Source organism: Lepus europaeus, chromosome 18 (genome assembly GCF_033115175.1).
Source record: "Lepus europaeus isolate LE1 chromosome 18, mLepTim1.pri, whole genome shotgun sequence".
In the NCBI taxonomy this organism is placed as follows: Eukaryota; Metazoa; Chordata; class Mammalia; order Lagomorpha; family Leporidae; genus Lepus; species Lepus europaeus.
Window position 1 is genome coordinate 4,136,217 of NC_084844.1, and position 26,742 is coordinate 4,162,958.

General features: G+C 56.0%; 1 protein-coding gene across 3 annotated transcripts in view; it reads right to left on the reverse strand.

Annotated features, from left to right (window-relative positions):
* Window positions 1–13,185: 13,185 nt before the first annotated feature.
* Window positions 13,186–26,742, reverse strand: part of MFSD11 (major facilitator superfamily domain containing 11) — a 35,284-nt gene continuing 21,727 nt past the window's right edge. For 2 of the 3 annotated variants that reach the window (XM_062175239.1, XM_062175241.1), the window contains 4 exons: window positions 24,904–25,029; window positions 17,463–17,637; window positions 16,769–16,904; window positions 13,187–15,592 (listed from right to left, as the gene is read on the reverse strand). In XM_062175239.1, coding sequence (XP_062031223.1) covers window positions 15,428–15,592; window positions 16,769–16,904; window positions 17,463–17,637; window positions 24,904–25,029 — 602 coding nt within the window. In that variant the 3' untranslated portion in view covers window positions 13,187–15,427. Of the gene's footprint in view, window positions 15,593–16,768; window positions 16,905–17,462; window positions 17,638–24,903; window positions 25,030–26,742 lie in introns of all 3 variants that reach the window. The other variant, XM_062175240.1, reaches the window with a different exon arrangement.

The following is a 26,742-nucleotide window of genomic DNA, read 5'->3' on the forward strand; positions in this document are numbered from 1 at the left end:
CACTCCCAGAAGAAATGGGGGTTCCCCCCAGGTTGAGGGGGCCCCCCAAAGAGAAGAGGACTAGGAGGCGGGGAGGAAGGAGTAGGGAGTGGGCGTGATGTCTGGCCAGGATCACTGGGGACGTGGGGGCGTGCCTTTGGTTCAGTGGAATGGGATGTGGTGCCCGGAGCTCGCCTGCAGATCCTGGGACTTGGAGCTGCCAGAAGGGGCCAGATCCCTGCTTGGCCCGCCCCAGAACTCTGCCCAGCGGCAGAGAACCGTGCTGGCCTGCTCGGGGGTGTGCTCCAGCGGAGCTGAGCCTAGCCGTCACTATCTGGGCAGGGGACGCAGAGGGACCTGCAGCCTGTTCCCACCAGGCTGTGCATCCAGAAAGCCCGGGCAGACCCCATACTCTCAGGGCTGCTTGTGGTGGAGCCATTCTAACTTTCAGACCTCCCACCTGCACACACGCAGGGGACCGGCTCACCTGGGCTGAGCTCAGACCTCAGAGGCAGTCTGGAAACCGGCCGAGGGGATGGGCAGTGCTGAAGACAAGTGGGGTCTGTTCAGGCTCAATGTGGGGCTGTGGCCCAGCTGAGGATCCGTGCGCCCCGAGGGAGGCCAAAGCAGAGGCCTTGGTCCAAGTCAGGACGTAGGAGGGGACTGGAGGGAGCAGCCAGATTCGCCCGGAAAAGATTCGGACAATGCCCCGGCCCCTCCCACCACTGGGATGCTCTGAAAGTGGGCGGGGCCATCACCCAGGGGCTCCCCCGCCACCTGCTGGGCACTGCCCAGAGCGGGCTGGGATGGAAACTGAGACCAGACGTGAAGATGAGGCTCCGTCCCTCTCTGCCAGGAACTCTCTAGAGGGTTCTCGCTCTGACCTCCCCCACGAAGGTCAAGTCCACGCCCCGGTGGAGCGACTCAGAGCCATGGACTGGTCTGGTTTCCCCACCCCAAACCCCAGTCCTCGGGGCATCCCGGCCCCCTCCTGTCCACACACAGAGGCTGCAGCCACAGTGATCCTCTGGCCTCCTGGACGCCGGTGAATAATTCAGAGCAATACGTTCCCGGATTTAATTAGTCCTCCTAGAGTTTCGGCAGCAGAGCCCAGGCAGGAAGCAGCAGCGCCTGCGACAGAGACTGCCCACCGAGCCACCTCCAGGCTCGCCGACACGGGAGGCCTGCACCCAGCAAGAGGTCCTGGGGCTCAGGAAATGCGCAGGTCCGTACCTCACTCCTGCTCCCCTTGACGCTGGAGGACGGCGTGGCAGAATCACACGCATGAGCGTGCACACACGTGCAGAGACACACATGTACATACATGCACACGTGCACACACACGCCCCTGGGGACCTGAGTCCTGGGCTGGGAGAGATCAGAGGGCTGCCCCGCCCCGGTCCCCTGCGGCTCCCAGCTCTGCCTGCCATGCCCTGTGTGCACTGCTGAGCAAACGCAGACCCAGGTCAGAGTCAGCACTGAGACCCCAGGGCTGCTCCCCACCACTGCCTGACCCCCAGGGGACCCCACTCACAAACCATGAGAAAGAGACGTGGATCCCGGGGCCCTGGGGAGGGCTCCGTGCAGCACCCGGCGGCCAGTCCATGCAGATGGCGCAGAGCGGGGTGGGGGCGCCCCCCCATGAGAGCAGCTCTCCTGGAGCTGAGGACAATGCGATGAGGGAAGTGGCCTTGGGAGAGGCTCTGCGTGTGCTCTGTGCTGGAGATGCGTGCCAATGAGGTGAGCAGGAGGTGCTGCCGGGGAAGGGGAGGGAACAGGCGGGAGACGGAGGGCCAAAGGCACGGGGACAGTCCCAGCGGCTCCACTTCCGATCCAGCTCCCTGCTGTGGCCTGGGAAAGCAGGGGAAGATGGCCCAAGTGCTTGGGCCCCTGCACCCACGTGGGAGACCCAGAAGAAGCTCCTGGCTCCTGGCTTCCACTTGGCCCAGTCCTGACTGTTGCGGCCACCTAGGGAGTGGACCAGAGGATGGAAGACCTCTCTCTCTCTGTCTGTCTCTGTCTCTCTCTCTGTAACTCTGCCTTTCAAATAAATACATAAAATCTTTCCCAAAATGTAGTGGAAGAGAAAATTGAAAGATAGGTTTATTTTGGTGAAAAAAATTGAAATCCATGCATACAAGATTCATTCGAAAGGTTCATGGCTGGGGCTGGTGCTGTGGCGTAGCAGGTAAAGCCGCCACCTGCAGGGCCGGCATCCCATATGGGCGCCGGTTCCAGTCCCGGCTGCTCCACTTCTGATCCAGCTCTCTGCTGTGGCCTGGGAAAGCAGTGGAAGATGGCCCAAGTGCTTGGACCCCTGCACCCACATGGCAGACCCGGAAGAAGCTCCTGGCTCCTGGCTTTGGATCGGCACAGCTCCAGCCGTTGTGGCCAATTGAGGAGTGAACCTGCAGACAGAAGACCTCTCTGTCTCTCTCTTGGCCTCTCCTTCTCTCTGTGTGTAACTTCAAATAAACAAATCTTTAAAAATAAAAAAAAAAAAGTTTCATGGCTATCACATACTATGAAAAACTATGCATGGATATCAAGCATTTTTGTATCAAATTAAACATCTTAATTTTGCTTTTGAAGTATCCTCCTATGTGGTGCAAACGTGTGCGTGAATGTGTGTGGGACGGGGAACAGGACTGACTGTCCAGGGAGTGTGTGGGGCTGTCCAGGGAGTGTGTGTGTGTGGGACTGTCCAGGGAGTGTGTGTGGGACTGTCCGGGGAGTGTGTGTGTGGGACAGGGAGCAGGACTGACTGTCCGGGGAGTGTGTGTGGGACTGTCCGGGGAGTGTGTGTGTGGGACTGTCCGGGGAGTGTGTGTGTGTGGGACTGTCCGGGGAGTGTGTGTGTGGGACTGTCCGGGGAGTGTGTGTGGGACAGGGAGCAGGACTGACTGTCCGGGGAGTGTGTGTGTGTGGGACTGTCCGGGGAGTGTGTGTGTGGGACTGTCCGGGGAGTGTGTGTGGGACAGGGAGCAGGACTGACTGTCCGGGGAGTGTGTGTGTGTGGGACTGTCCGGGGAGTGTGTGTGTGGGACGGGGAGCAGGACTGACTGTCCGGGGAGTGTGTGTGTGGGACTGTCCAGGGAGTGTGTGTGTGGGACTGTCCAGGGAGTGTGTGTGGGACTGTCCGGGGAGTGTGTGTGTGGGACTGTCCGGGGAGTGTGTGTGGGACTGTCCGGGGAGTGTGTGTGTGGGACAGGGAGCAGGACTGACTGTCCGGGGAGTGTGTGTGTGTGGGACTGTCCGGGGAGTGTGTGTGTGGGACTGTCCGGGGAGTGTGTGTGGGACGGGGAGCAGGACTGACTGTCCGGGGAGTGTGTGTGGGACTGTCCGGGGAGTGTGTGTGTGGACTGTCCGGGGAGTGTGTGTGGGACAGGGAGCAGGACTGACTGTCCGGGGAGTGTGTGTGTGTGGGACTGTCCGGGGAGTGTGTGTGTGGGACTGTCCGGGGAGTGTGTGTGGGACGGGGAGCAGGACTGACTGTCCGGGGAGTGTGTGTGTGTGGGACTGTCCGGGGAGTGTGTGTGTGGGACTGTCCGGGGAGTGTGTGTGTGGGACAGGGAGCAGGACTGACTGTCCGGGGAGTGTGTGTGTGGGACTGTCCAGGGAGTGTGTGTGTGGGACTGTCCGGGGAGTGTGTGTGGGACTGTCCGGGGAGTGTGTGTGTGTGGGACTGTCCAGGGAGTGTGTGTGGGACTGTCCGGGGAGTGTGTGTGTGGGACTGTCCGGGGAGTGTGTGTGGGACTGTCCAGGAGTGTGTGTGGGACTGTCCGGGGAGTATGTGTGTGGGACTGTCCGGGGAGTGTGTGTGTGGGACTGTCCGGGGAGTGTGTGTGGGACTGTCCGGGGAGTGTGTGTGTGGGATGGGGAGCAGGACTGACTGTCCGGGGAGTGTGTGTGTGGGACTGTCCAGGGAGTGTGTGTGTGGGACTGTCCAGGGAGTGTGTGTGGGACTGTCCGGGGAGTGTGTGTGTGGGACTGTCCGGGGAGTGTGTGTGGGACGGGGAGCAGGACTGACTGTCCGGGGAGTGTGTGTGTGTGGGACTGTCCGGGGAGTGTGTGTGCTGGGACTGTCGGGGAGTGTGTGTGGGACGGGGAGCAGGACTGACTGTCCGGGGAGTGTGTGTGTGGGACGGGGAGCAGGACTGACTGTCCGGGGAGTGTGTGTGTGGGACTGTCCGGGGAGTGTGTGTGGGACGGGAGCAGGACTGACTGTCCGGGGAGTGTGTGTGTGGGACGGGGAGCAGGACTGACTGTCCGGGGAGTGTGTGTGGGACTGTCCGGGGAGTGTGTGTGTGGGACTGTCCGGGGAGTGTGTGTGTGGGACAGGGAGCAGGACTGACTGTCCAGGGAGTGTGTGTGTGGACAGGGTGCAGGACTGTCCAGGGAGCGGGCCATTGCTGGGGCGCCGTGGGTTAATCCACAACCTGCAATGCCGGCACCCCACAGCTGAGCACCTGCTGAGGTTCTGGCTGCTGCTCTGCTTCCAGTCCAGTTCCTGCTGATGCACCTGGAAAGGCAGCAGGGAAGGGCCCGGCATTTGGGCCCTGCACCCGTGTGGGAGACCCGGACTGACTTCTCGGCTCCTGGCTTCGGCTCGGTCTGGACCTGGCTGCTGCAGGAGTCTGGGGTGTGAACCAGGGAATGAAAAACTCTCTCTCTCTCTCTTCTTGCCCACCTCCACCCAATGCTCTGCCTTTCAAATAAATAATTAAAAAAAAAAGGACCCTAGGGGAGGAGGGGGAGTTTGGTGCAGAGGTTCAGCCACGACTGGGGACACCCGTCCGTACCAGAGTAGCTGGGTCTGAGTCCCAGCCCAGCCTCCGTCTCCAGTCCAGCTTCCTGCGAATGTGCACCCAGGGAGGCAGTGGAAGATGCTCCAAGCAGGGACCCTCGTGCCCCTGTCCCTCTACCGACCCAGCGCTGATACAGTTTTCCCTCCTTCCCCGTGGGGTCCACATCGGAGGATTCAACCCGCCATGGAGGGAAACTGAGGCAGGACATGCCTGTGTCTGAACGTGGACAGGCGTGATTTCCTTGTCACTGGTCCCCGCACCACATGGTCCGGCGTCCCCGCACCACAGTCCGGTGACCCCGCGCCACACGGTCTGGCGTCCCCGCGCCACACGGTCCGGCGACCATCTGCACAGTACTTGTGCTGCCTCGGGTGTCACACATGACCGAGAGACGATCCGAAGCGTGCGTAACGTAAGGTGGGCTCTGTGCAGACTGCACGGCGTCCTAGGAGGGACTTGAGCAGCCACCATGCCGGCACCCATGGGGGTCCTGGAACCAGCTGCCTGCACACAGGGGGTCTTCCAGGGAGCGATGACTCCAAGCACCCGAGGAGGAGGAGGGAGGGGACTGTGTGTCTCCTTCACCCTCGCCTTTCCCGCTGTGGTCCTCCCCGGGGAAGCTTTTCATGGAGGCAGTGTGGGAAGCCAGACACCGGCCAGCCCACCTGCCCAGCTGCCCCCTGCCCACCTGCCCAGCTGCCCCCTGCCCAGCTGCCCCCTGCCCACCTGCCCAGCTGCCCCCTGCCCACCTGCCCCCTGCCCACCTGCCCCCTGCCCACCTGCCCACCTGCTGGGAGCTCCAAAGCCTCTGGCTTCTCCTTTCTCAACCAGGGTGAAAGGACCCTGTCCCCTCAGAGCTCCACCCCGGGAAGGCCAGGGCCAACGCTGGCTCTCTCTCCGCGTGGGGCTCACCTGAGCCAGAGGACTCCAGAACACGCTGGGAAAAGCCTATCGACCCCCCTCCGCCGAGAGGAATGAGAGCAGCCGCTGGGCTCCCGGCATCTCCAGCTCACGGCGCAGGGAGAGGTCGTCGAAGGCAAAGGCAGCAACCGGAGCCCTCTGGGTCTCCTTGCAATGTATGGGAGTCCTGGTGAGGAGGCGCCGGGGCCAGGGGCACAGGACCCTCCTCACTACGCAGCTCGGTCTTCCCAGCAACCTGCGGCCGCATTAAATGGCTTTGATGTGAAACGTACACAGGGAGGCGGTGCTGTGGCCGGGAGGGCTAAGGCCACCCAGCTCTCAGCTAATGCGCAGGGACTCACGTACTTGGGTCCCTGCCACTCCTGTGGGAGACCCGAACAGAGCTCCAGGCTCCTGGATTTGGCTTGACCCAGCCCTGGCCATTGCAGCCATTTGGGAACGAACCAGTGGCTGGGAGATTTCTCTCTCTCTCTCTGTAACTCTGCCTTTCAAGTAAATAAATTTATATTTTATTTATTTATTATTTATACATACACATTAGGATACTTCATAAAGTTCATGGTAAAATGGGCTAAAATGTATGAGCTCATTTTGGTGCAAAATTATTTTTTGTAATACATGAAAAATGTGCATTATGAAAAAATTATGGATTTCATCTTTTACCCTAAAATAAATTCATACTTAATTCATTTTTTTCCAAGAGCTTTTAAAGACAGCCTGTATGCACCTGCCCTGTCGGACGCCCTGTCCAGAATTCCAGCGCGGGGAAGGCCGTCTCTCATCCACAGTGAACCCGCGTGCTCGCTTCCGCGGCTGCCTCCAAGGTTCCTTTTACGGTCGAGGGCCAGACGAGCTAAACGAATCCGTCTCATTGGAGCGTATGTGTGCCGCTACGGTTTCAGGCAAACCACCTTCCAAAGAGGCGTATCTGGAGTGGTTTCCAATTTCCCACAAGTCCAGTTCTCAGCCCCTTCCAAAGAGGACACAAAAGATCAGGGACTCACACAGGTCGCAGGCAAGAGCCAGGGCCAGGGCCCGCACACCACCCCCGGGGGCAGCCGGCAGCACGGGGGTCGCAGTGGGGCCTCTGAGGGCCAGAGCCAAAGTTTAAGCTGCATCTTAATTTACTATTCCAATTCAATTCCTTTTGCTGGGGGTTTGTTCCATACCAGCACCCATGGCAAGGGCAGGGCGCCCCCTGCAGGGCACAAGAGGATGTGCACCCATCTCTAAGCCACAGATTTCTCTCACCCCAGGTTCCAAAACCAGTTTGACACCCGCTGAGATTCTCCTGTCTGCAAGGCTTGGGACTGAAGTGTTGCGGCTTTTTAGGATTTGCGAACGTTTGCATTTGCATGTGAAATATCTTGGGGATGGGGGCCAAGTCGATTATGAAACTAATTTATGCTTCATATATGCCTCAGACACATGAAGGTAATTTCACACAAGGTTTTAAACAATTCTTTTATTTTTTTTTTTAAGATTTATTTATTTACTTGAGAGGCAGAGTTACAGAGAGGGACAGAGAGAGAGAGGTCTTCGATCTGCTGTGCCCTCCCCAGATGGCCGCAACAGCTGGAGCTGGGCCGATCCGAAGCCAGGAGCCAGGAGCTTCATCCGGGTCTCCCATGTGACTGGCAGGGGCCCAGGGACGTGGGCCATCCTCCACTGTTTTCCCGGACGCACTAGCAGGGAGCTGGACAGGAAGTGGAGCAGGATGTCGGCACTGCAGGTGGCAGCGTACCCCACTGTGCCACAACGCTGGCCCCATCCTGTATTTTCCGTGTGAGGGAGAAGTATGATTCCTTCTCTAAATATCTGATAAAATTCGCCGGTAGGCCACCTGGGCTGGTCCGCACTCTGCGGGCTCCCTTCGTTGCTGTTTCAGCCGGGCGGCTGCTACAGGTCTGCTCAGTGCCTTTTCCTCTTGCGTCCGGTTTCTGTCTTTCCAGGAATCTGCCCATTTCACTAAGTTGTCTGATTCTCCTCCTTCTGAGCTTAAGCTTGATGAATACTGAATGTATCTCATCTGGAAATGGGAGTGCTGTCCGTCTAAAATGCCACGCAGGGGCCGATGCATGGGTTAAGTCACCACCTGCAGTGCCAGCATCCCACGTGGAAGCGCCGGTTCAAGTCCCAGATGCCGACCCAGCTCCCTGGGGAAGCAGTGGAAGACGGCCAAGTGCTGGGGCCCCTGTCACTCACGCGGGAGGACCGGATGGAGCTCCTGGCTCCTGGCTCCGGCCTGGCTCAGCCCAAACTGTTGCTGCCATCTGGGGAGTGAACCAGTGGATGAAGGTCTCTTTCTCTCTCTCTCTAACTCTGCCTTTCAAATAAGTAAATCATTGGGAAAAAAACCAGCAACACAGAGGCTCTCCAATGAGAGTTCGTGTGGGAATGAATGACGCGGGGAACATAATCTGGGATGCACCTGCCATGGCATACGTGGAGGGCACAGGTGTACCCCAGGGAGGCAGAGCGGGGGTGGGGAGGTTTGCAGCAGGGGGGTTAAGGGCAAAGTGAGGAGGGGGACAGAGATTTTTTGAAACAATCGTCCTTGGCTATGAGGATGGCTGAGGGCCAGTTTCACCAGGTAACCGCTGGGCGGCTTCCTCGCACAGGTGTTGTTCTTGCCAGGTCATCCTTGTGTTAAGCAGGACGACAGGAAGTAGCCCAAGGAAAACCAGGCACCTGCGGGCAGGCACAGGCGGCCTCGGAAGCAGCCCCGCATCTTACACATCAAAGTCCCGGCCGCACCCCAGGAACTTGATAGGAGGCCTCGGCCTTCCTCTCCCCACCCCAAGGAAAGCACCCAGGAGCCAAGAGGGCTGTAGTGTGAGTTGTAGGGGCCAGCAGCCGTGGCAGCCCACATCGGAGTGCCGGTTCAAGTCCTGGCTGCTCCGCTCCCGACCCAGGCTGGGGAGGCTTCGGACGTGAGCCCTGCCACCCTTGTGGGAGACCAGAACGGAGCTGCTGGCCTGTTGCGGCCGTTTGAGGAGTGAGCCAGTGCATCGAAGATCTTTCTCTCTCCCTCTCGCTGTTGCTGTGCCTTTCACGTATTTTTTAAAAGGTTTTTCAAATCCTCTCCAGCAGAGGGAGACTCTGCCCGTGTCGCCGGTTCTGGCCCTCCGCCGCCCACTCTCACTCATCAGAACCCTTTAATCGCATTGGGCCCATCCGGACAACGATCTCCTCTCTCTGAGGCCCCTGCCTGGTAACCTGACAAGGACACAAGGGCTTATTCCACCTGTCAAATCCTCTTAGCGACTGGAAAGCAAGTTGGCTTCGGCTGTGACAATCCTGGCATCCTGCAGCCAGGGGGCTGGAGTCGAGCTCCTGGGACAGACCCTCTGGGGTCTGATTCTGCCCCACGGCTTATCAGCTCTGACACTGTAGTATGTTACTGGATCTGAGCTTTTCTCGTTTACCAAGTGGGGACAATAATGGCACCTAGCTTCTGATTACTTGTAAAGCGGGTGGTGTGTGGTTCAGCACGCTGTGTATTAGTGAAGGCTGCAGATAAAGTCGGCCTTGGAAGACGGCAAGGACCCTGACCTTCAGCCCACAGCAGGCTCTGGCTACAAAACAGCACACACAGTGCAGCTTCGGATACAGCCGCCTGCAGGGGGCGCCGCAGCCAGACGCCCCGTGAGGCCGCCCGACTACACCCGCTGGTTGCCTCTCTTTCGTTTGCATGGTTACAGCCGCGAAGAGAGAAACCATCTGTTTTCCTTAATGCACCTCCAGTGTCTACAATACTTATCCCCAAGAGCCCTTTTAAAATGTGAAACTGAAAGAGCTAAACCCATAACAAAAAAAAAAAAAAAGGAAGTCAAACAGGCTTGGAATGAAAACAGACAAGATTGAAGAATTGGGACTGTGACAACATCTTAAGGACGAGGGCCTATGGATGGGAATGAAGTCAAGGAAACGCTCGAATGAGCTGCCTCTGGACCAGCGCAGCCGCGGCTTCGAATTCTGCATCTCCGTTCCCTCACCGGGCGGGCAGAGCCACTCGTGCCGAATGCCAAGCCTGACGGTGGCTCAGAAAGCCAGCGATCACGGCCAGCTGTGCCGGCGGGGGCGCCTGGGGCATCCAGACTGCACACACAGGAGGCCAAGTTGCTTTTTTTTTCCCCCTAAATATTTATTTAATTTATTTGAAAGGCAGAGTTACAGAAAGCGAGAGAGAGAGAGATCTCTTCCATTCACTGGGTCACTCCCTAATTGGCCACAACGGCCGGAGCTGGGCCGATCCGAAGCCAGGAGCCAGGAGCTTCTTGCAGGTCTCCCACACGGGTGCAGGAGCCCAAGGACTTGGGCCATCTTCTGCTGCTTTCCCAGACCATAGCAGAGAGCTGGATCAGAAGTGCAGCAGCCGGGACTCGAACCGGCGCCCATATGGGATGCTGGCGCTGCAGGCGGTGGCTTTACCCACTGCACCACAGCACCGGCTCCTGAAGGCCACGTCTGAGAGCCACGGCAACGCTGGAGTTTCTTGGGCTACCTGGTTTACGCACACAGAGTTCCTAGCATTAAAACTACAATTTAGTGTATTACGGACCAGTGGAAAGGAATCACACAGAAAGCCCACAGTTGGAGTGTTTTTACGGAATGTTTCCCGTTTCTAAGAGATATGAGTTGTAGGGGCCAGCAGCCACGGCTTGTGACACTGGCAGCCCACACCGGAGTGCCGGTTCAAGTCCTGGCTGCTCCGCTTCGGGCCCAGGCTGGGAACGTGGCAGACGGTGGCTTAAGTACTTGAGCCCTGCCACCCACGCTGCAGACCCCAATGGAGCTGCTGGCCTGCTGCGGCCGTTTGAGGCATGAACCGGTGCATCGAAGATCTCCCTCTGTCTCCCTCTCGCTTTGCTATGCCTTTCAAATAAGTAATTAAAAAAATAAACATGAGCTACAGGCAAAAGGTCTATTTTACATTCTGGAAACTCACCCCAGAAACCCCAACCACCTGGAGTTGTTAATGTGACATTTTAATGAGACATTAACTTTTCAAACTAAATCATCTCTTAATCAATACCTACACCCATGATCACTGCTGATTATACAACCACACGCAAGGCTTTCATTTTCTTAAGAGGATCAAAAGTAACAGAACGGAACTTAGGCCGTCCTGCAAAGAACTAATTTTTAAATTTTCCTTTGAAAGGCGGAGCCAGAGAGAGGAACAGGCACAGCTCCCATCTGCTGGCTCGCTTTCTCCATGCCTGCAGGGGCTGGGGCAGGGCCACGTTGGAGCTGGAAGCCAGGAACTTAATCTGGGTCCCCCACGTGGGGGGCGGGGACCCAGTACCTGAGCCAGGACTGCTGCCTCCCAGGGTGCACTGGGCAGGGAGCTGGGGTCCGGGCAGAACTGGGCCTAGGACCCAGGGACACGGGTGCAGTTTTCCAACCACTGTCTCGACTGCGGATCAAACCTCGGCCCCAAGTTCCCTTCCTTTTGAGGGTGGAGAAGCCTCCATTCTGTGGCCTCGTGATGGACACTTGGCTGATGCCCCCTTACAGCACTGCCCCGAACACGGCTGCACACGCCTCTCTTCAGGTCTCTGGGGCACACACCCGGAGTGGAATCGCTGGATCGCACAGCGACTCCTTCTTCTTTTTTTCTCCCAAAGGAACCATTTTACATTTCCACCAACCTCAACCGTGCACAAGGATTCCAATTTCTCTATTTTTTTAAAAAAAGTTTATTTGAAAGGTAGAGTTACAGAGAGAGGGAGAGGGAGAGGGAGAGAGGGAGAGGGAGGAGGGGGGAGGGGGGAGGGGGGAGAGGGAGAGGGAGGGGGAGGGGGAGAGGGAGAGGGAGAGAGAGATCCTCCCTCTACTGGCTCACTCCCCAAATGGCCACATCAACTGCGCTGGGCAGGCCAAAGCCAGGAGCCAGGAGCTCCATCCAGGCCTCCCTGGGTGCAGGGGCCCAAGCATGGGGGCCACCTCTGCTGCCCTCTCAGGCACACTAGCAGGGAGCAGCCAGGACGGGAACCTGCTGCTCATAGGGGATGTGGGTGTCACAGCGGCGGCTCAACCCACCGTGCCCAGCAACGCCGGCTCCCGCACAGCTCTGCCGATGCCTGCTTTCCCTGTGTGCTGCGTGCGGGTTTGTAGTCGCCATCCCAGTGGAGGATCCAAAAATACTTTAGAATTGGAAGTTATTTGTATCCTGGGAAGTTAAAAGTTCCCAAGGGATTTACTGTGCTAAAGTCACTAAACCAACCAGAAAGAACTCCCAAAGAAAACCTGTGTACCCACAGCCCGGCAGCCAGAGCCCAGGCGGGTGTGGGAGCGGGGAGGCTTCCACTCTGCGAAGGCCGAGGTGAACACAGTAAGGAGCTTGCACTGAGCAGTGCACCCACACGTGAGAGCAGTCGAAGACTGAAAATTCCATTTATCTGAAAGGCAGGCAGAGCGATGTGGAAAGAGGGAGGGAGGGAGAGTTCGACCTTCCATCCACTGGTTCTCTCTCCAAATGCCCACAGCAGGAAGCCAGAATCCAGGAACTCCATCCCAGGATCGCACGTGGATGGCAGGAATCCCAGCACTGCGGCCGTCACCTCCACCTCCCAGAGACATGAGCAGGAAGCTGGATCAGAAGCAGAGGCAGAGGCAACCCCTGGTACTGGGTGCAGGTGTCCCAAGCCCCAGAGAGCAGCTTAACCAGGTGCACCACCATGCCTGCCCTCTAAGCTAAGGCTTTGCTCAGCTAGAGGTATGTAGATACACATCAGAGAGAAGCCAACATTGTGCGTTGTGGCGTGGCAGGTAAGCCACCGCCTGCAATGCCAGCATCCCACATGGCTGGCTGGTTCATGTCCCGGCTGCTCCATTCCTATCCAGTGCCCTGCTAATGCACCTGGGAAAAGCAGTGGGAGATGGCACCAGTGCTTGGGCCCCTGCACCCACGTGGGAGACCTGGAAGAAGCTCCAGGCTCCTGGCTTCAGCCCAGCCCTGGCTGTTGCAGCCATTTGGGGAGTCAAACAGCAGATGAAAGAACTCTCTCTCTGTGACTCTGACTTTCAAATAAATACATCTTAAAAAAAAAAAAAAAATCAGAGGGGCTGGCACTGTGGCACAGCAGGTAAAACTGCCACCTGCAGTGCCAGCATCCCAGATGTGTGCCAGTTCGAGTCCCGGCTGCTCCACTTCTGATCCAGCTCTCTGCTATGGCCTAGGAAAGCAGCAGAAGATGGCCCAAGTCCTCAGGCCCCTGCACCTGCGTGGGAGACCCGGAAGAAGCTCCTGGCTTCAGATCAGCTCAGCTCCAGCAGTTGTAGCCATCTGGGGAGAGAACCAGAGGATGGAAGACCTCTCTCTCTCTCTCTCTCTGCCTCTCTGTAACTCTGCTGTTCAAATAAATAAATAAATAAATCTGTAAAGACATGCCCCAAAATAAACTTATAAAAAAATCAGAGACTATAACACAAGCATAAAAATTAAACTCTTTATTTCATTGTCACATTTCGTTCTTAACTCAATGCTGAGAATTCAAAAGACAACCTTAACATTATCCAGTCATCTAGAATCCACTGAGATAGACATTAAATAGACAAAAAATAAAAAATAAAAACATGACCTGAAAAAAAAAAAACAAAAAAACAGTTGCATGGAGAACTTAAAATGACCAATCCAGCACCCAGCCAGGGGAGCGGCCTCCCTGCTGCTTCTCCCTGTGACACTGATCACAAGGAACCTACCCGTGGTGGTGAGAGAGCCGCGCCCTCCCTGGGTCACAACACCAGAGGCACTGGCAGGGGCCGCTCAGCCTTGTTCTGCCGGCGCAGCGTGGGGGCTGGGATGAGCAAATGGAGGACAAGGGACCCAGTTCTCGCCTTCAGTGTAAGCCCCGGGGTGTCAGGAAGCCTTGCGAGGTGGTCCCCATCCGCCTGCCTCCCGGCACTGGGTCCCCTTTGCAGTGTGGGCTGGAATGAGCGATGTGCATCTGACGGACAGACTACAGGAGCGACAGGCGTCACTCTCGGGCTGAAGGTTAGAGTGGCTTCTGCCTCGCTCTGATGAGGACAGCTGTCGTGTTGAGTGGCCCAGAGGACACCCCCATGTGACAAGCAACAGAGGCCGATATTCAACAGCAGCCATAAGCTAAGACGTGGGGAGGAAGTGACTCCTGCCAACAGCCTGAGCAGCGAGCACCAGGAGCTGGCCAACACCCAGGCTGGGCCTGAAGAGGGACCGTGGGCCGAGGGCCCAGCTCAGCCACCCCCAGGTTCCTGACCCGCAGACCTGAGGGCTAAGAGATGGGTGCTGATGTAAGCAGCTCAGTGTCGGGGGTAATCTGTTACACTGCACGAGACAACGAGAACACCTGCACAAATACTACCGTGTTCAAGACACGGCGAGCCATCCGCGCCAGGCCTCAAATCTCATGTACCGAATTCTTACAGTCAACCAAGCCATCCGAGGTTACCTCAACTTCAAGAAGGGAAACCAACACCCACAACCCGGCACAGGAGAGCCCGGAGCCGCCCACCAATGGAGGCCGCGACTCTGACTCCCCAACAAAACCCTGAGACCGCGCTCCCCTGGACTCTGGGCTCATCACCTGCAAGCCAACTACACAAGTCCCAAATCATAGTAGACTGAAAAAAAAATCAGGTACCACTTGTCCTCTGGGCTGGCTTTATCTGCCAGGGCTCTTCGCCTCTTGGACAGGCCAACCCAGAGGCCGAGTGGTGCCCGGTGGAGGAGGGGAGTGTCTGCTGACAGGCAGGGGTTCTCCTTGGGCCAGGAGAATGTTCTGGAGTCAGGCGATGATGGTGGGCCAACTTTGTGAATATAACAAAAACCATCCACTTAAACAGTGAATTTCAAGGTTTCCAAATTTTATCTCAATTTCGAGCACATTTTAAGTAAGCCCACAGGGAGAGAGTGAAGCATTTAAGCGCTTCGCCAAGGGTCACACTCTGTTCTGGACAGGAGGACCGTGAACCCGGTCACGAGCAGACGTGTGGCACGCAAACGACACGTCCCACCACCGCAGCTCAGAGCCCAGCACGGGTCGTCTGGGGATTTCTTTTCTGCTTTGCATCTTCCAGGAGAATTTACTAACAAAATTCTCCCTTGGTTAAGTGCTTGATTTTTAAATGTGTTTTTTGTTCATTTATAGATATTAGATTCATGTTTTTAAGACTTAAGACAATTTTTATCTCATTTTATAATTCTTAAGTTGGCCACCTCCTGCCATGAAGTACAATGTAAGGAAACTTACAGAATATTTGAGGAGGAAGACATTCTTCCGAGGGTGAGACTTCATTTGCATCTGCTGTTTATTTAAATGTCATTCCCGGATACACACGCGGAGTGGCAAGGCTGCCCATCACGTGGTGAGGCGCACTGACACCCCACAGGCACCTCGCTGGGACACACGGCCCCCCTGGGGCTCCGAAGGAACAGTGCAGAGAAAACATCTACAGTCTACAGCATGATCGAAAGGAACACGGGACAGACGAATGAAGAACAAGGGATCAGAACCATGGTAACTGGCAGAGCAGGTTTCCCTTATTCCACTTGAAATAGCTACTATCTGTAAACGTGATGCCAGCCCTGGCAGGTTTAACGGTCACAATTCCTTGATTTTCCATACCGCACATCATCCAACATCCTGTAAAAACCAACGGCAGCTTCCTCCGCCAGGCTCTGCGTCCAGCTGGGATCCCTGAAGACGCTGCCTCCCCTCGCCGGCACCCAGTCAGATGCTCCGGTAGTCAGAGCCCCGGGCCACGATGGCCGCAGCGTCCCATTCCACGGTGAAGAAGGAGATCGTCCCAAAGAACCCAAACGTCACCATGACCAGGAGTTGCCAGTGGAGGAGAAGGTAGTTGCTGTAGAAGAACGCCACGGCCGCACACACAGACTAGGAGCAAAGAGCACACGTCACAGAGGCACACAGGGACCCCCGAGAGCACACGTTACAGAGGGCACACGGGACCCCCCCCCCCGAGAGCACACGTCACAGAGGCACACAGGACCCCCCCCCCGAGAGCACACGTCACAGAGGCACACGGGACCCCCCCCCCCGAGAGCACACGTCACAGAGGCACACAGGACCCCGAGAGCACACGTCACAGAGGGCACACAGGGGACCCCGAGAGCACACGTCACAGAGGCACACAGGGACCCCCGAGAGCACACGTCACAGAGGCACACAGGACCCCCCCCCCCGAGAGCACACGTCACAGAGGGCACACAGGACCCCGAGAGCACACGTCACAGAGGGCACACAGGGACCCCCGAGAGCACACGTCACAGAGGCACACAGGACCCCGAGAGCACACGTCACAGAGGCACACAGGGACCCCCGAGAGCACACGTCACAGAGGGCACACAGGGACCCCCGAGAGCACACGTCACAGAGGCACACAGGACCCCGAGAGCACACGTCACAGAGGCACACAGGGACCCCCGAGAGCACACGTCACAGAGGGCAACAGGGACCCCCGAGAGCACACGTCACAGAGGCACACAGGACCCCGAGAGCACACGTCACAGAGGCACACAGGGACCCCCGAGAGCACACGTCACAGAGGCACACAGGACCCCCCCCCCCGAGAGCACACGTCACAGAGGGCACACAGGACCCCCCACCCCGAGAGCACACGTCACAGAGGGCACACAGGACCCCGAGAGCACACGTCACAGAGGGCACACAGGACCCCCGAGAGCACCACGGACCCCTGACCGCGGCGGGGAAACCACGCGAGCTACCACCTCCACTACTGGAAACAGAACTCCGGAAAACCAGAGCAATGGCGGGCGCTACAGAGTGGGAAATGTCGTCTGTACGACGCTGAACGGGACCCTGGCGGCCAAGGGAGGTGGGCTCTGCTCTGAGCGGTGCAGACCAGCACGCAAGCTTATTCTACACACGCAGGGAAGAGGGCAGAGGTCACGCTGCCCGCGGCTTCTTAACCGCACTCACAAACCCTGTTAAAGGACGTCCCAGGCTGTCATTGAAAACCCACAATGCCAGTGCCCAAGGAAGGCAAAGCACAAGAAAGCACCTGACGCCCACCCAGTGCGAAGCGCTTACCTGGACAAACTTGAAGACGGCAAAGGCCGGCGCGCTGTCGTCCGCGTAGAGGAAGCCCAGGATGCTCAGCAGCTGGGTGTTGAAGCAGCTGTCTCCCAGGCCCAGCAGGAAACTGCAGAGAATGGCGACTTCCTTGCTGCAGGACACAAGAGCACAGCCAGTGACCGCCAGAGACCGAGCGCCCACGGGAGCGGCCCACCGCCCAGCGTGCACCACGAAGCTCAGCATCAGCGCTCACCAAGAAGGAATGCGCGCTCCAACACACACAGCTCTGGCCCATTAACTCCGTGGGGAGCAAATACTGTTTTGGGGGCTGGGTTCCCGCTGGAGTTGGGGATCCAGACACCAGTGTCTGGATCTATAACGAAGCGATCAGCCAGTGTCCTCAAACTTCACACAGGCCACCCCGGAAGGACTGAGTGGACAGCCTGCCTGGAGACTGCCCGGCGTTCCAGGTGCGACCTTGTGGCACTTCACGGCTCCATAAACAGCACCAACAATTCACGTCAGACAACGCCATGCTCCTTCATTACAAAAGTGACCTGGGGATCCTCCACGGAGTCCTGCTTCCAACTCAGCCCGCCTCCGCTAGCACTCGACAGGCGGCCTCGTGGAGACACCAGGACCCCTCTCCACCGAGGACAGCCCCCAGCCACCCGTCCTCAGACTCCTAGGGAAAGGGCGGTCGGGGTACCTGGATCTGATGTAAGCGTTGCTGCTGGTTCCCTCCACGGGGGCGATGGGGGCGTCCGCGGGCATGTTGAGAAATATTAAGTAAAAAGCTACAAAGTGCACCAGGATGCCCAACAGCACAACTGGATTTCTGCCAAAACGGTTATTCTTGCTCAGTAGGCCAAAGAGGCTCCCACCTAGGAAGCGAGATGGCGAGAGCGTTACCCAGGTTACTGGCCCGTGACGTGGCCTCGCTGGCCCAGAGCTAGGAGCAAGGAGCAAGGCAGGGGCGTTCCCAACGAAGTCAACACTTCCGCACTCTGGGCACTGATGACCAAACGCCACCACCACAGTGAAAACTGGGCTCTCACGGTACCTGTGTCTACCCAGAGACACTCGCGTTACTGCCTCTCTGCGGATTACCCCACCCCAACCGTGTGAAGTGGGGCACACAATTCAACACCGGTCCCCACGTTTTCGCGGCTGAAAGAGCTAAGGCACTGCCCTGAAAGACGATGCCTGTGAAATCTCAGAATATGGGCGAGCACAAAGGGCGACAAGAAAACCGAGGGAGTTCGACAATCAGGACACGTCACACGGCTCGAGAGTGAGAGAGAAGTAACAGCAAGAGCAGAAGAGACGGCCTTTCCACCCGAAGGGAGGAGACGGGGGCTCTCCCCGCCTTTAACATTCTTGAAGAGTGAGGCAGCCACATGGTGCGGCGACCAAGTCGCCCCTCGGGAAGCCGACGACCCATGTGGAGGATCTGGTTCAAGTCCCGGGTGCTCGACTCCATGTGGAGGATCTGATTCAAGTCCTGGATACTCCACTCCTGCTTTCGTGCAACCAGGGAGGAAACAGGTGATGGCTCACGTACGTGGTTCTATGCCACACATCTGGGAGACTGGACTGAGCTCTGGGCCTCTTTTGGCCTGGTTTGGGGAATAAGCCAGCAGAAGAAAAATCTGTCCCTCTCTCTGCCTTTCAAATAAAATGAAAATTAACTTTTTTTTTTTTTTTTTGACAGGCAGAGTTAGACAGTGAAAGAGAGACAAAGAGAAAGGTCTTCCTTTTCTGTTGGTTCACCCCCTAAATGGCCGCTGTGGCCGGTGCACCGTGCTGATTCGAAGCCAGGAGCCAGGCGCTTCCTCCTGGTCTCCCATGCAGGTGCAGGGCCCAAGCACTTGGGCCATCCTCCACTGCACTCCCAGGCCACAGCAGAGAGCTGGCCTGGAAGAGGAGCAACCGGGACAGAATCCGGCGTCCCAACCGGGACTAGAACCCAGGGTGCAGGCGCCGCAAGTGGAGGATTAGCCAGGTGAGCCGTGGCACTGGCCAAAAATTAACTCTTTTTACAGTGAAAGTTAATAATAAAAAGCTCACCTAGAAAATGGGGGAAAGGCAGCACATATATTTCACACGCAGAGGTAAGAAACATGAAAAGATGCTCAACATTATTACTCGAGAAATGGAAATGAACTATCCTGTACACCCACTGAACAATGCACAGCAAAAACAGAGACTAGAACCCGGGTGCCGGCACATCAGGTAGAGGATTAGCCTAGTGAGTCATGATGCCGGCCAAATGAATAACTCTTAAAAAAAAAAAAAGTTACCAGCATGTAAAGAAGCAGGAAAACAGGACCAGCAATGAGGAGAAAAATCAGCGAATTCTCCTGACCCCTCAATCCCATCCAGGGACACGCCCAGGAAGCAGTCCCAGCAGGCTGTGGCAGTGGCCTAAAGGTGGAAGGTCCGTCACATGACCGTGGTATGTGGTGCCCTGGTACACAGTACACTTCAAATACCATTACATAAAGGGACAAAATTTTGCTACATGCTGTAACACAGATGGACCTTGAAAACACGGTAAGTAAAAGAAGCCGGACACAAGAGGCCACGTTTTGCACTTACATGTATGTACTGCCACGTACACGTTTGTATTGCCTCGTCTGTCCACCGAAGGAGCAGACAAGAGAGCCACCCAGCCGCTGTCAGTACTCCCAGCACTCGCAGATTTCGGTTTATCTAACGCCATTCCCCATGGGGAGGAAGCAGGAGCCTCTGGAGAAATGGCTGACTCCGGGCTGGGGGCAGGGTAAGCGTCAGATAAACCTGCTGACCAGATGGAAAGAACTGCTCAAAAAATGCTGGGGGACGTCACGACGCCACAGACGCCTGCTCAAAGGGTGCCCACCGCTCAAAGCTGCGGTGACACGAGCGCCAAAATAATTAAGTGCAGTACCACGAATAATCAACCTTTGGGACAAAGAGGAAGTCCTAGGTCCACACAAACAGTAAATACAGGGGGGTGAAAGGCAGAACACCAAGGGCCGCCTGTGGACGGCGTGCTGGAGGCGGGGCCTCCTTGCTGAAGTCCCGGTGGAGACGGAGCTCGGGGCTGAGTGGGGGAGTTCTGCCGGGCAGCAGGGTCTCTGCACGGCTCCAGGCGCCTGCCTACAGAACGCTTATGGGTGGCCGGGCGACAATTAAAACACAGCAATTATACAGCAGCGACATCAGGCAACACCTTGACCTAGACTAAAATTAACATTGCCCATGAGGGACGGATGGGCGTTGCACGTCTCCAGACAGGATGTCCTGCCACAGACACAGTGTCACGTGGGCAGTATCCCCGATGAGAAGCATAACTTCTGCCTAATCACAGGGAGCATAAAACCCACAGTGTGAAGAGCATCCATTTTCAGAGGCAGCAGTCCGTGCCATAAACTACAAACGTGGAAACATCTTGCATCAGCAGAGACAGGACGACCGGATGCAGCACCTGACCAGACGAAAACCGGGGCCAGCAGAGGGACGACATGTGACACCTGTGCTGTGGTACCGTGAGCGAGCACTTGGCCTGGACACACAGGCAGGGTCCCTCCCCAGTGCCTGGAACCAGACGGCAGACGCCATCAGGCGCTGGTCTTCCAGTCTCCTGCAGCTTCAAGCTTCTTTGCCTTGCTTGGATGACTGCAAACCGACCACTCAGGGGAACTCACTCCGCCATTAAGGAAATGGTGCGTGGGGTCCTTGATGACGAGCCTCGGGCGGTCCCCTGGTCCTCTATAGATAAAACCTCGATAATTGGTCTTGTCTGGAAGTTGCCTTCTTGGCGCAGGAACCCCAGGCCCTGAAGTAAGGAGCACTGCACACAGCCCCAGGACGACTGGAGACCACCAAGCCATCATCAGAATGCCCACAAGAACACGATGGTCTCCTATCACTGACCCATCAAAGGAGGGCCGTAAACACTGCAGACCACCAGAACCTCCACAGGAGCTGAACGAGCACCTCTCACCCCAACCTCACTGCATGAGAGCCCTGACCCTTAACTTCTCAGGGACCCCGGAATTAAGCCATAGCTGCCATTCTCTTAGCTCTTTGTTTTGTAAAACACAAAGCTACTTTTTTTTTTTTTTTTTGACATGCAGAGTTAGACAGTGAGAGAAAGAGACAGGGAGAAAGGTCTTCCTTTAGTTGGTTCACCCCCCAAATGGCTGTTATGGCCGGTGTGCTGCACCAATCTGAAGCCAGGAGCCAGGAGCTTCTTCCTGGTCTTCCATGCAGGTGCAGGGCCCAAGCACTTGGGCTATTCTCCACTGCCTTCCCAGGCCACAGCAGAGAGCTGGACTGGAAGAGGAGCAACTGGGACAGAATCCAGTGCCCCGACTGAGACTCGAACCCGGGGTGCCGGCGCTGCAGGTGGAGGATTAGCCAAGTGAGCCGCGGCGCTGGCCAAAGCTACTTTCTTTCACCACCGCAATGCCAGCGACTGGCCTGCTGCACACTGGGACAGCAAGCCAGGCTGGGGCTGGACAACAGTACTGGGGGTGTTAAATAGCCACGAGATGTGTAACACACTCTCATGTGCTTCAGAAGATCAAAATCAGATGAGGGGACTTTAAAAACGTCATGAAGAGACGGACATTTGGCACGTGGTTAAGAAAGCTGCTTGGGACAATGTTTCTCACTGGTGCCTGGGAGTGAGTCCCAGGTCCGCTCCTGAGCACAGGTTTCCGCTGGAGCGCAGACTGGGAGGCGGCACGCGACGGCTCATGCAGCTGGGTCCCTGCCACCCAAGCGGAAGACCCAGACTGAGCTCCTGGCTCCAGGCTTCAGATGGCTAGCATCAGCTGTGGTGGGCATTTGGGCAATGATCCAGGCGATGGAAAATCCATGTGTTTGTTTTTGTGTGTCTGTCTGCTTTTCATATTAACTCATTAAAATTCATGAAAAAATGAAATTTACTAAGTTTTTTGTTACAAAACTTTTGAAATCATGTGGTTTCTTAACATATATTCCATAAACCTTTTTGAGGACTCCTTGTACATGAGGAAGTGAACAAGAGAGAGAACAACTGATAAACATAAATAAAGGAAAATATTAACAAAAGGTGAATATTGGCTTTTTAAAAAAGATTTATTCATTTATTTGAAAGTCAGAGTTATAGAAAAAGAGGAGAGGCAAAGAGACAGAGAGAGAAAGAGGTCTTCCATCTATTGGTTCACTCCCCAATTGGCCACAACGGCCGGAGCTGTGCCAATCCGAAGCCAGGAGCTTCTCCCTGGTCTCCCATGCATGTGCAGGGGCCCAAGCACTTGGGCCATCTTCTACTGCTTTCCCAGGCCATAGCTCAGAGCTGGATTGGAAGTGGAGCAGCCGGGACTTGAACCAGCACCCATATGGGATGCCGGCACTGCAGGTGGTGGCTATACCTGTTATGCCACAGTAGCCAGCCCCATGAATACTGTTAAAGAATATTCAGGCATTCTTGCTTTGTATCTTTGCAATTTTTTGTAAATTTGCAAACAAAACAAAACAAAACACCACTCAGCAGGCTGCCTATTTGATAAGAGCATGTTTCTTGGGGCCAGCGCGGTGTCTCAGTGGGTTAAGACTCCGGCCTGCAGTGCCAGCATCCCATATGTGTGCCAGTTCGAGTCTCAACTGCTCTACTTCTGATCCAGCTCCCTGTCAATGCACCTGGGAAAGCAGCGGAGGATGGCCCGAGTGCTTGGGCCGCTACACGCAAGTGAGAGACCTGGAGGAAGCGCCTGGCTCCCGGCTTCATCCTGGCCCAGCCCTGGTTGCTGTGGCTATTTGGGGAGTGAACCAGTGGATGGAAGCTCGCTCTCTGTCTCTCGTTCTCTCTGTGTGTAACTGGTGCTCAAAATCAATCTTTAAAAACAATTATCTACACATACAAATAACAAAGTGCCCTTCTGCACAGCTGGTCTACCGGCAGAGACTCAGTGCTGGGAACCAGACTCTCCCTGCACCTCGGCTAAGGCTCCACCCACCCCTTACACACTGATGCCTCCCAGGGCAACCTCCACCCACGTGTCCCTCCCGAGCACCCGTCTGTATCCCCACCCGCTTACCTGACGCGTCTCCACCGGGCCCCTCCCCGGCGTTTCAGCACACCCACAACCCCTCTCAGCAGCTTCCTCAGACCCGGCCGCTGCAGCAGCTCTTTTATCCGCCTGGTGCAGTCCGACTCCTCACCAACCAGGTAGCGAGTTCTGCTGAGCCCACATTCTGATTACTCACTCCACACGCTCAGCTGTCACTCACTGAACCCTGACAGACAGACACCTGGGCCTGTCTCAGGGGCTGGCACTAAAGCAGGCAGCGGCCGGTGCCGCGCTCACTAGGCTAATCCTCTGCCTGCGGCGCCGGCACACCGGGTTCTAGTCCCGGCTGGGGCGCCGGATTCTGTCCCGGTTGCCCCTCTTCCAGTCCAGCTCTCTGCTGTGGCCCAGGAGTGCAGTGGAGGATGGCCCAAGTGCTTGGGCCCTGCACCCCATGGGAGACCAGGAGAAGCACCTGGCTCCTGGCTTTGGATCAGCGCGATGCGCCGGCCGCAGCAGCCATTGGAGGGTGAACCAATGGTAAAGGAAGACCTTTCTCCCTGTCTCTCTCTCTCTCTCACTGTCCACTTTGCCTGTCAAAAAATAAATAAATAAAAGATAAAGCAGGCAGCGACAACACCCAGGCTGCCGTCCCCCTAGTGCTTACCATTGTCTGAAATTCCAGCTTTCCTGAATTTTTACTGTATTTTCCCCAAGAATGTAAACTCTACATGGGCAGGTATGTTTGTCTGGTTTGCTGACACAGGAATCCACAATACCTGGTGCCCTGGTCAGTTCCTGACGTCTAACAGAGCCTGCGACGTGCTGCAAGTGCGGGGCAGGCCTTTGTCCTGGGGGGACAACCAGAGCAGTGGGGCACGTTACGTGTAACTGGGCTTTGCCCGCAGTTCCTGGCAGAGACCCCAAGCCCTTGGGATTTACTTGATCACAATCTTTCCAACCATGCCTGAGCTCATGCTGAGGAGGTGACCACGGGGAGGGAGGGAACGGCTTCGGAATGGAAGCTCCTTGGAAGGCGCCAAGCCCAACAGACAACTGGACTTTCTGCCCTCCCCGCGTAGAAGGGGGAGGAGCTAGAGGTTGAGCCCCTTGTCTAACAGCCGATGATGTCACCATTCGCGTCTACAGATTGAAACCACCATAACCCCTCAGCCGGCCAGGGAGCCCCCGGGGCAGAGAACGCACCCCACACTGGGAGGGGCGCACCCCATGCCAGACTCCTGCACTGGGACCCTTCACACCCTGTCCTGTGCATGTTCACCCAGGACCTGACTAGTCTGCAGGGGGGCTGTCTGGGGCTGGGCCTTTACGCCCCCCGGGGAGTGTGAAGAGTGGGGGGGGGGGGTCATTGCTTTCACCAAGCTCCTGCACAAGCTCCCAACAGACCAGACTAAGAATCACAATGGGGTCACCCGTGCCAGAGCTCCAGTCACCAAACGGAAACTAAGTTGTCCTTTGGCCTTCTGAGAGGTCAGAGAGCAGTGACGTGGCTCAGAGGCCGGTTCCAGCCTGCACGACAGTGCCGTCTCCTGCCACAACCCTGACATCTCTTCAATCACTAAAGTAACCCAACCGACCCGACGTTACCCAAGCAGCTGTGTTCTGCGGTCTGGCTCCACCTCCCCACCTGACAAGGAAAGTAACTTGGAAACGTGACCTCCTCCTGCCTTTAGCCCTTCTGCCTATAAGCCAGCCCGCGCTGCGCAGCTCATCAGAACAGCTATCACAGAACCAAGCGCTGCCAGACGACACACAGAACGAGCCCCTGCGGGCTGGCGGCCATGGTTTTGTCCTGACGCCAACTCCACACTCAGTGCCAGAGAATCAAGGGACAAGGACTCGGAGACCCCTCTGAGCGCTTTAGGAGGGCAAGCTGGACGATCCCACGGCCCCCAGCTGTGGCTTCCATCTGGGTATCTGGCAAATGTTTCACAGTTTCGTTTTTTAGAATAGAGATAATAGAAAAGCAAACACACCTGTTTGGGTAAAAGTAAGTAGGGAAAACAGAAATTCAAAGACACTTAAAGTTTCCATTTTAACTACAACAATCCAATCTACGACGCAAAGACATCTTTGTAAACCCACCTAAAATTTCTCCAATGCCGATAAAAATGCCAGAAAGTCCAATGAGGCTTTTCTCTTCTGTTCCAAATTTATTTACAGCACCGATACAGGTCCCATACACGCCAGAGAAGAAAGTCAACTCCAGACCTGGGGAGACAGAGAGCTTCAGCGAACATCCACATTCCCCATTCCTGGATTCCCTTCCCGCCTAGCAGCATCCGAGCTGTCGACACAGAAGACAAAACTCATTCACACTCAAAACGTGCTCCCAAGCACGGCACACCTTTTACTCTACTGAGGGGACTTGAAAGAGATCATGAAAAAACAGATGATCTACATTTCCCAAGAACTTTTTGAAAATCCTGTATAACTGACCAAATGGAATTAATCCCCCCCCCAAATTCATATGAAGCTCCAAACCCCAAAACACAGCGGTATCTGAAGGTACAGACGGTGGGTGGTCCTTAGGGCCCGAGAGGGGAGCCCTCCCGATGGAACCAGGGCGCTTGCAGGAAGACACCAGAGAGCTTCCAGGCTCACCGTCTCCCACGCGAGGACAGAGAGAGAAGACGGGAAGAAAACCTGCAGCACGGCCACGCGGCCACCTCCTCTGATTTCCAGTCCCAGCCCCAGCTGTGAGAAACTAGCCACTCCATGCGCGGTAACGGCCACAGCAGCTCCAACTGAGGCACGGCAGGGTGGCAGCTGTCACTTAGAGGGGACTTCCAGGAGCCTGGGACACCTGCGTCCCACATCGGAGAGCCAGCGTCCGAGTCCCTGCTTCACTCTTGCCAACCCACACTCTAGGAGGCAGCTCGTGACAGCCCATGTACTTGGGTCCCTGCACCCACGCAGGAGACCAGGACTGAGCTCCTGGCTCCTGGCGTGGGCCCGGCCCAGCCCCGGTTGTTGCAGGCACCTGGAGAGTGAACCAGCAGATGGGAGACCTGTCGCTCTTTTTCTTTCAAATAAATAACTTAAAAAAATTTTTCTTACACCAAAAGAAACTTATCCTCCAATTCCATTTCCCACAAACTTCTTATTTTTAAATTTTCACTTATTTATCCCCTGTAATGGCCTTGGCTGGAGCCAAAGCTGGGAGCCGGGAACTCAATCCAGGTCTCCCGTGCATGGGGCAGACACACAATCTTTTTGGCCATCACTGCTGCCCCCAGGGCCTGTGATACCAGGCAGCTGGAATCAGAAGCCAGCGACAGGTGTCCAGCTCCGGCAGCCTGATGTCGTGCGCAGGTGTGTTACTTACTAGGCCAAATACCCACCCCACCACAAACTTTTTAAAGGATTTTATATTTATATTTTTATTTACTTGGAAATACAAAAAAAAAATCGGAGTCCATGCATACAACCATTTCAGATAAAAATACATAACTCCAACAAACAGCCGTCCTTATGTTAAACCTGCCACTCTGCACGCAGACAGAGGATGTAACTACCACGGATTTGTAAGAGTGCACACTAACGTGCTCATTAGCGATGTGAATAGCTCTCCAGCGGGACTGGCGTTCTTACTCCTACGGGAAAAACAACGCTCTCCACTGCTGCTTAAAGGCACAGCGCTTTCACTGAATCTTTTTTTCCGAGGAAAAGAAAACGCCTAAGATTTCAGTAAAATACTTAGGGTGCAGCGGTGGAGGGCCTTTATCCCTTACGCTACAAAACCTTAACTGTGGGGTTCACAGATGCTCACCATTTATTCTTTCTCCTACAGAACCTGTGCACTTGTGAGACACACAATGGCAAAGTCAGCCGCCGGTACATGACAGCACCACGGGGAGGAAACGGGGCTTCTCATTCTAGACCGAAGAGCTCTCTGCTGCCTTATTACTGCTTGCGGTCCAT